The sequence below is a fragment of the Dryas octopetala genome, chromosome 5 (assembly GCF_963921425.1).
Source record: "Dryas octopetala chromosome 5, drDryOcto1.1, whole genome shotgun sequence".
Lineage (NCBI taxonomy): Eukaryota > Viridiplantae > Streptophyta > Magnoliopsida > Rosales > Rosaceae > Dryas > Dryas octopetala.
This window is the reverse complement of record NC_141370.1, coordinates 7,867,620-7,877,972: the sequence shown is the minus strand read 5'-3', so window position 1 is coordinate 7,877,972 and position 10,353 is coordinate 7,867,620. Positions and strand designations below refer to the sequence as shown.

Here is a 10,353-nt window from a genome sequence, read left to right as displayed (position 1 = left end):
TTTCAGTGACCCAGCACACATCAACATGCTTCAGCGCGACAACATGTGTCAGGAGGGGAAAAAAAGGAATCATAAATTTTAGAGAGGTTTTGTGAGAGTTTCTAGATGGTGAGGGACTTAGGCAATTTTTTTTTTTGTAGTTAAGGGGTTTAAACTTAAGCACTATTTACTTAATCTAGTAATAATAATAGTTATTGTTATTATATATATGGTCCATTAATTACAAGGTATTGACAAATTTTAAATTTAACCAAAACCACCAAAACTCACTAATTTACTTACAGTCCACTTTTCAGAAGACCCAAGACAAGAGATGCCACTTATGTGCCCGCCCCACTTATGTCTCCTGAAATGATATGTTGCTTCTGCCCCCACCTCTAAGGCAATTTCTTGAGGTTGTGGTGAACATGAAATTTGATGAAGAGCCTAACTATTCGAAGCTAATATCTCTAGTGTTTGCGGGTCCTGCTGTAAGGCCACTAAAAATTGATGATGCTCAGAATTATAAAGATGTGGAGTACAAATGACATTATGCCAAATTCACTGTTCTTTTATTTTTGTTGTTAGGTGTGCAAGTAGATTGTGGACGTGAAGGCGTGGGTTATGACTTTTGGGGGTTTATTATGCAGTGTGGGAAAGTGTGCAGTATGAGAGTACGTGCTATATATATGAAGGGTAAAAGCATATTTATATGCAGCTTATAAAATGCCACGAGTCAAGCTAAATACACTGGCATACCTCATTTAATTTTTTTATTTTATTATTATATATAATCAAATGATGCAATTAAATAAGATGTATCACATGCATACGATGCAATTATTTCTGTATGTAATTATTATAGTGGTACTATAATAATGATGATGGTGATAGTTGGCGATTTAGTCTGTCCGTACCTTTCTACAGTAGTTTGATAGAAGTATCTTAATAAAGCTTGAGCACAAAACTACCAGAGGATAAAAAGGTCATTTTCAAACAATTTTAAATGCCACAACTTACAAGCTTTCACTTACACACAAGGGTTTAAATTTCGAAATTTTCGGCGAAATTTCGCCTAAAATTTCGTTTTTTAGGGGTTCCGAAATTTTAACACGGATTCGACTAAATTTCAAAAATTTTCGGCGAAATATTTGAAATTTCGCCGAAATTTCGAATGCCCCAACAGCAAGTTTTTTTTAATTCGAGCGAAATTTCGACGAAACTTCGCTCAAATACACAGCCTAACACTCTAACAGTAACTCGAGCTCAAAATCTCAAATACCCAGCCTAACCCTAAGTCCCTCACTGCCTCACATTCTCACAAATCACAAATTCACAATCTCACCTGCACAGTCGCCGGCGCACATCTTCGATCTCAAACCCAATCTGCAGCGCAGCGCCTCTCTCCTTCGTCTTCTCGGCTCTCTCTCTTCTCTCTCTCTCGCCTCTCTCCTCCGTCGTCTCGGCTTGCAGCGCCGTTCTCGGACGTCTTTGTCTTCTCGGCTTGCAGCGCCGTTCTCGAAGTATCCGGCCCCCTCGAAGCCTCCGGCCACCTCAAAGCCCCCGTCGTTTCTCGAAGCTTAGCCCCTCTGAAAATTCTGAAATCAGTTTGTGGCTAAGTGGCTTTGACAGCTTTGTGCGAAGTCCCAAGTCGATCTGTGAGTATTTGTCTATTTGAGTAATAGACATTAGACAGTCAAAATGTCTAAATTGATCCATATGATTATATCTGAGTATATCTAAATTGATCTATATGAGTATATCTGAGTATATCATTTACCCACTTTTAAATATTATCTAACATCAATTGATCAATATCATATTTTGGGTTTATATGTAAATTATATTGATCTTGGGTTGATTTATATAAGATAAATTATATTGATCTTGGGTTGATTTATATAGATTTGAAATTAATTGTATAATTTTGGGTTGATTTTGATTTGTATAATTATATGATTTTGGGTTAATTTTGAATCTTTAATCGTATAATTTTGGAATTGATTGTATAATTTTAGGTTGATTTTGATTTGTATGATTTGTGTAATTTGTATGATATATAAATATTGATATGGAAGTTGAAAGTGGTGATATGATATGATATGGAATTGGAATTTGTATGATTTGTTAATAATTAATATGGAATTTGTATGATTTGTTAATAGCATATAATATGTATCATGTATGGAATTTGTCGAATTGGTAATTTAAAATTAGTGAAATTAATATGGAGTTGGTAATAAATTAATAATTAATATGAAATTAGTAATATGGAAATGAAATTGGTGATATGATATGAAATTACAAATTAGTAATATGGAAATATGGAATTGCCAATTGGTAATATGAATATGATATGAAATTACTAATTAGTAATAAGTTAATAACTAATATGATATTAATTTCTTGGTGATATACTGATATGATATTAACATGGAATTTAATTGTTATTGTTATTGTGTTATTGTGTATGTCTTTTTGTTATTAAGAATTTAGGATTCAATGGCCAGTGGAGGGAGATCACGTGATCCAGCTTGGGCTCATGTCGATCCATTACCGGGTAGCAGACAAGGTTCAATATGCAAATATTGTGGCCTTGTAATGAAGGGTGCAGGAGTGACACGATTAAAATACCACCTTAGTGGTTTGGATCCTGGACACAATGTGCAACACGATGCAATAGTGTTCTACCAGAAGTGAGACAATTCATCATTGCAGGGATGCAACACAAACAACACCAAAAAAGCAAAAAAATACAAAGGATGGAAGAGCTCAGAGAAGAGCTTCGAGGACAAGGTCAGATTGAAATGAGTGATGATGATGAAGATGATAATGATGAAGATCATAATGATGATATGGGGTCTTAAGAGCGAAGAGAATTTCGAGCTGCACTTCGAGCCTCTAGAGCAGCAGAATGAGAGATGGAACACTCACATAAAGTCCCAAATAGGGGACAAGGTTCTGGGTCTAGTAGTGGTGCACAGATGCAAAGAGCATAAAGCATGAGGGAATCACGAGATTCACAACCAACACCTCCAGTGGTACCAAGCTTGTACAAGGCAGCTCAAGCACGCCAAAAGAGTGTTAAAAATCTCTTTTCCGGAGGGTCAATCAAAGATGGGATGCAACGCTTGATCAGCAAGTTCTTCATATATGAAAATGTTCCTCCTTCAAAAGCAGCATCTCATCATTTCAAAAATTTGGTGATAGGATGTCAACAGGCAAGAGTAGGAGTGGAACCTTCAACACCCTATCAGATACGCACCGGATTTTTGGACCAGGAGTTTCAAGAAATACAAGAGCATGTTAACAAATTGAAGACTGATTGGACAACTTATGGTTGCACAATCATGTGCGATGGTTGGACAGGTCCAACCAAACTGTCTATCATTAACTTCATGGCCTACTCAAGAGGGAAGTTGGTATTCCTTAAGTCCGTTGATTCTTCAGATTGCATAAAGGATCATAAATATATTTATGGGCTACTGAAGGATGTAATCACGGAGGTTGGAGAGGAAAATGTTGTTCAAGTTGTGACCGACAATGGTTCCGCATTTGTCAAAGCAAGTAAGAAGTTAATGAACAAATACAATGTGTACTGGACGTCGTGTGCAACACATTGCATTGATCTAATGTTTGAAGAGATAGGGAAGAAAGAGCAGGTTGCTAATGTGATTAAAAATGCCAGAATGATCACGAATTATATTTACAACCATAACTGGTTGTTGGCAAAGATGCAAGAGATCACGAAGGGAGATATTGTTCGTCCTGGTGCCACCCGATTTGCTACAAACTATATTGCATTGGATAGTTTGTATGGTAAGATGATAGGGCTAAAGCAATTGTTCACCAGTGCAGATTGGGGTCGTAGCAATTTCCGGCGTTCAGATGCAGGCATCACCGTTGAAAATATAGTTCTTGATCACTCTTTTTGGCAACAGGTGCATAAGGTGTGCGGTCTGTTTGAACCTCTCTACGTAGTTTTACGTATTGTCGACACAGAAGTGTATCCTACAATAGGATCAATTTATGAGTTGATGCGTGTCGTGAAGGAAGAACTAGAAAAAAAACAGGGTGTACGGTGGGTAATAAAAATCATCAACGATCGATGGTTTAAAACGTTATAACACGATTTGCACGCAGCAGGTAACCCAATAATTTATTTGTTATTTTGGTTCCGCATTTTTTTTAATTGATTTAGCTTTTAATTAATGAACTAAATTACTAATTATGTATTTCTATATTTACTTGATGCATGATTGCAGCCTATTATTTGAATCCTCGCTATCAATATAGACCTGGCGTTGGAGATGATGATGAACTTATTCGGGCTGTGCACAACGTATTCTCCAAATTGGATCCCTATTCACCAGAAGTTGGCCAATTTGGAAATGAGGTAAAAATAATTTACCATAAGGCCCATAAGAATCCTTACGAAAAATATTAATACTTTATAGAATTTGATTGTCTTAAATTATATATTTGATTGATATTGTATAATTTGTATTGTATTTGTATCTAGTTAACATATTTTAAAGATACCCGGAAAATATTCGGAGAGCGAGCTGCAAAAGCCTCTAGATCACGAATGTCTCCTAGTGAGTATACATCGTACTTGTATTAGTTAGATTAACTTAATTATTTATTTTTATAGTTACACTTACACAAATAAATTTTTCATTTCAGGTGAATGGTGGATCATGTATGGGAGTGATGCACCTACTGTGAGGAAGTTAGCCATCAAAGTTTTATCACAAACGGCGTCATCATCAGCTTGTGAAAGAAACTGGAGCACTTTCGTACTCATACACACCAAACAACGAAACAAGCTCTCATATAGTAGGTTAGAAAAAATGGTATATTGCTACTATAATATGAGGCTTGCACTTCGAGACAAGAAAGCAGAGGAGGATCGCGTTGATGAATATGATCCGCTGGATATATATGATGCTGCTAAAGGGGATGATGATGTGGAGGAAAACCAGCTTTATCAGTGGATTAGGCCCTTCCATTTAGATGATGATGCAGGCAATCCAGACCCTGATATTGCAGCTCAAGCACGTCAGGAAGGTATCAATGTGGACAGAGTTCTAAATGAGGAGGTGAGCCCTACTACAAGTTTGAATGAACTTATGCAACCAAGGTCGACACATCATACTGAGCCAGTTCCCACTAATCCTTCTCGATCAAGCAACTCTAGCACAAGATCGGGCACTCCTACCAACAGTGGAGGTAGAGGTAGTGGTGGTGGTGGTGGTGGAAATGAAGATGTCACTGGACATTCTCAAGAGTATATGAGCCCATTTTCTGTCGAAGCAAACTACACACATGCAACACAAGATGAGGATCATGGGAGTAGGCGTGCCGGACCAGGAATTGGTGCCATAGGAAAAGACTATAGTCGCAGACAAAGAGGTCATGAGAGTTTGGCACAAGAAGAAGAGAATTCATTATCCACCACTTTTGGCTCTATGGGGGTAGGAAGTGACAATTACAATTATGGGCAAAACCCTCCAATATTCTACCCACCACATCTGCCTTACTTGGTTGAGTCTGATAGTAACTCATTGGCACAATAAGAGACAAACTCTTCAAATGAGTATGCTTATGGGCAAATTCAACCACAACAGGTTCCTGATCCATATGGTTGACATGTTGGCAATTACATGCAAAATTATGCTGGAGAAGTATCTTGGAATGATTATTCTTTACATTACACCTATTCTGGACATGATGATACTGAAGACAGCGGAAATTTTGAACCTCCTAGAAACTCTATGTGGTATTGATTACTTTTGTAATTCATGTGGCAATATTATAGTAAAAATAAAATTGAGGTGTTATTGAAGTAATTATTAATTAGTGAAGCATTTTTTTAACAGTATTTGCCTCCAACGCGTATTATATTCATCACATATCACATGAAACCTATCATATAATTTGGTTTTTTTCAATATTTTTTATCAATGTAGTAGATAATATGTTAAATAAACATATGGTAAAGTTTCATCAAAATTTCCGTATTTTGATAATAATTTCCGTCGAATTTTTGTCGAAATTTAAAAATCTTCGAAATTTCCATCGAAATTTCCTCGAAACCCGAAATTTTATTCTTTGCTTACCCATCATTTTCAACTTTCTTTCACATATTTTTCTGGAAGAAACAAAATAATAAAGTTTCGTTGTACTCCGATTATTTTCATATCGTTATTACTGGTATTGTTCTTATTATGATGATAAAGATAGTTGGCGATTTCTTTGGTTTGTACACTTCTGTTTGATAAAAGTATATTCACTTTTTTATTTCTGCATAATTAAATAGATCTTATTATGTAATCTTAAAAAACAAAACCATGAGAGGATAGAAAACTATTTTAATTCAAATAATTTAAAATTTTAAGCCCTATTAAACCCTAATCTAATAAAGCACGTGAATCCTAGCTAATTCATAAACACCAAACCATACAAAACTATTTATTCATAAAAGGTTAATTTTTTTATTTTTAGATCAATCTTCATAAGAGGTTAGATAAAAGTAAACAATACCAAATATATCAAGAAAGAAAGAGAGAAACTTTTCTGCAACATGAATATGGCTGATTTGGTATCTCAATCCAAAAACGTGATGACACCTATGCTTTTATACTTCATCACATAACAATTTCTATAATTTGAAGACAAAAACTATTTTTTGGGAAGCCAAGTCAACTCATATATTCCTGTTATAGCTAGGTATGTTTTTTCCACAAAAAAAAAAAAGTAGTCGATCTCCATGATAACATGCTGGCCAATGGAGTACTTGAAACATAAAAAAAAAAAAAATGGACCTTTGGTAATTTATGTCACCTATAGCTAATTTACTCCATGTTGAGGGCTCAGAAGAAGCTCATGTTGGAAAGCAAGCATGTGCAAGAACCAATCAGGATACAAATCTGGGGGATGGATTGACCTACGACTGATTTACTAAAAATACACATATTTTTATATATAAGGAAAAAAAAAGAAAACTCTTCAATTAGCATGTTGATGTGAGAATGTGGAGTCTGCAGTCCCACATTGAAGAATTATGACCTTGTATAAGTGTTTATAAGAATCTTGGGTGTCTCCTCTAATTACTAATTTCCTTGAGTTGGTTTGCTTCGATTTCCAATTCTATAAGTTATTGTTCAACAGTCTCAAGGAAAGTAGGGAAAGAAAAAAAAAAAAAAGGGAGGAGGCCGAGTGCTCGACAATGTACAAACACACCACTAACTTCAAAACTTGAACTGCTTTATTATGTTTAAAAAATAAGGTTGACTTTTTTAACATTAAACACTTTAAGGGAGTTATTTTATCAAGAAGACTTTCAAAGCACTTATATATCCATAATTTACTTTACAAATCGCTTCATAAGTCAGATTAATTATTACACAAATAGAATTCTCCCATAAATGTATTAACCGTAACAGATTTCCCAATGTGGGATAAAAAAGGGATACCTTAATACAGTAATGATCACTCGCTCACCATAGAGTAGAGAATTTCTCCGCTCACCTAACCGACGACCCAGTAACGAATTTTAATGATCGAAACCATCCATATTTTAAGGCATCATTCAAAAATAACATGCACTTGCAAACAATCAGCCAGATTAGAAACTATTTAGCCACTGTATTTGTATAAACATCATTTCAACCTTATTTAACAGACTATATTTGTTTGTACAGTTTGGATAACCAAAAAATTACCGATTTGACTTATTTTTTACAGGGACGACCCTTGAAGATGAACCTAAAAAATAGATGGTCCCGATCATTAAATTCTCCGCTCTGTGATAAGCGGGTGGATAGGTGAGCGAAGAATTTCCCGCTCTATGGTGAGCGAGTGATCATTTATGTACCTTAATATATGGTTGTTTTCATAATAAATTTTGTGATAAGGGAGAAAACCTGATTTTAGGAGGTAAGTACTAAGTCGTAAAATTGTTTTTCATTAATATATTTTATCTAAGAAGCGTTTTATTTATGAGTTAATAAGAAATGGGTCCAATTTTAGAGAGTTATTCAGACCAAAACCGTACTTAAATCCAATTTTTAAGGCTAAGGTCCAAAAAATAGACTTTTTAAAAATTTTGACTCATATTATCTCTTAAAATTAAGATAATTAATATGAATTAATTTTAAAAATTATGAAAGATAATATATGTTAGGACATTTTTAATTTTACATTTTTGAATTAAAACATTCAAGATTATCTAGTTTTTATGTTTTATAATTTAAAATAATAAAACATAATATCCGTTTAAATTATACAAATATAAAAAAATGCATTAACCCACAAAATCGAAAATAATCAAACAAGTAAGAAAAAATATATATATATATAAGTACATTTCAATTGTACCAATACCTAGGTTTATATATATAGCTACATTTCAATTGTACAATACATGGGTTGATATATATATATATATATACACACATTCGATTAGGTGTGCACCAACGAACATTCGTACTTGATTCGAACGCTCGGTTTCCGCCGCCGATCGCTCGGCCATGTTGGTTCATTTATCTAGTTTTGACGGTAAATCCTCATCTTTTCATCTCATCCCCTCCTAAGGTATAAAATGGGCTTGATAGAGACGTTATATTAGGATTTAGCTCCCGGAGCAACCTTAACATAAACACCGACAAACCATCGATCGATTAGTACAATTGAAATGCACCCATAAAGAATTTTTTTTTCTTTGTTTGATTATTTTCTATTTTGTGGGCTAATGCATTTTTATTAGATTTATATAATTTAAATCCCACAATTAATTTTAAGATCATATGATAATATTAGGATATTATAATATTAAGATAATATTAAACTAGGATAATATTATGATAATACTAGGATTATATTAAGATTTAAATATCATTAATTTTAGGATAATATTAGACATTTTTTAAATTAAAAACACCTGGACAATATTTTTAGACCTCAGTACAAAATAAAAAAATATTAAGATATTAGTCTAAGAGAGGAGAAAAAATTAGACTGGCCTGTAAATCACTATTTATTTATTAATTTTATTAGAGAAGGCCAAGAGATCCAAATGTAGAGAAAGAGGGGTAGAATTATTGTTCATGACGATACTCAAGTATGTGTCAATGGCTATTTTATCTCATCCCCTCTTTGGATGGTTTCATGTGCATGTGATAGAATTGTTGCCACTTTTCTGTGTGGAGAGCTTTATTGTAGAAGAAGTGAAAGAGCTGTGGGTGCCTTCCTGAAAGTTGAAGGGAAAGAGCTGCTGTAACTAGTTGTTACTAGTTGTTCAACAATGGCAATGTATACAGTATGCAAGAAAAATAATAATATGGGAGCTACGCAAAATATAACAATGACAATCTATGTGATTTCTATATTTGTTTACAGATTTTTTTTTTTTTTTTTTTTTTTTTTTTTTTTTTTTTTTTTTTGGGAATGAGAATAAAATACAATTTCGAATTTTTGACTTCTTAGAGTGATGCTTCTTCTTGTTATTTTTGTGTGGTTACATATATGGCTCCAAGCTGTTTTGTTTATGAATTTAGGTCAATTAGGTTTTATTTTTTATTTTTTACATAAGATATTCTTTCTAAAATCACAAAAGAGAAAACAATGAACAAAAAGACAAAATAGAGAGCCTTGCCCAAGGAAGCAAACAAATAAAACAGATAAAACAAAAAAAGTACAAATTATTACATGTGACTGTAACACTACGTGGCATGATGATATGGTGTTACCAACTCACTTAAATTATAACATGTGTACAATAATTAAAAATTAAAATCTTAAACTTTAAAATACCCTTAAAATCATACACATGTTATAATCTAAGTAGATTAGTAACATTACGTGGTGAAATCACGTGGTGTTACGATCACATACAATAATTTTTTGTTAAACTGAAGTGCGGTGACCCTACTGTAATAAAAGACACTTTTAAGGTTTTTTTTCAGCGAGTCTTAGGGCCAGTTTGGTATTGCTGTGAGAAAAAACAGCTGTGAAGTAAAACAGCTGTAAAGTAAAGTCAGCTGTAAAGTAAAGCAGTTGAGTGTTTGGTAAACTATGTTTTCAAAAATGTTGTGAGTGCAAAAAACAGTATCAAAGTGTTTGGTAAATGTTAATATAAAAATGCTGTGACTGTATATAATTACTAAAATGGACATGATACTAAAAGTGCATTTCACTTATTTGTTTGGTAAAAATAATATGTTTTTTTACTTGTTTTTGAAATTTTTGACTACAAATTTTTATTAGCATTAATTTTTTTAAGAATAACATTATTAAATAAGTATGTCTATTATTTTTTTAGGTATATTATAATTTTAATCCTATAAATAAAATATCATAATTAATTATTAC

The 10,353-nt window shown here is 33.4% G+C and overlaps 1 protein-coding gene and 1 pseudogene across 1 annotated transcript; both read left to right on the top strand.

Moving 5' to 3' along the window:
• Nucleotides 1–2,814: 2,814 nt before the first annotated feature.
• On the top strand, nt 2,815–4,426 carry LOC147283948 (uncharacterized). Its single transcript, XM_086245625.1, has 3 exons — nt 2,815–2,937; nt 3,201–3,936; nt 4,245–4,426. The coding sequence occupies exons 1-3, from the start codon at nt 2,815–2,817 to the stop codon at nt 4,424–4,426; spliced, it is 1,041 nt and encodes a 346-aa protein (XP_086101751.1).
• Nucleotides 4,427–4,567: 141 nt separating this feature from the next.
• LOC147283947 (uncharacterized) lies at nt 4,568–5,630 on the top strand (annotated as a pseudogene).
• Nucleotides 5,631–10,353: the final 4,723 nt, after the last annotated feature.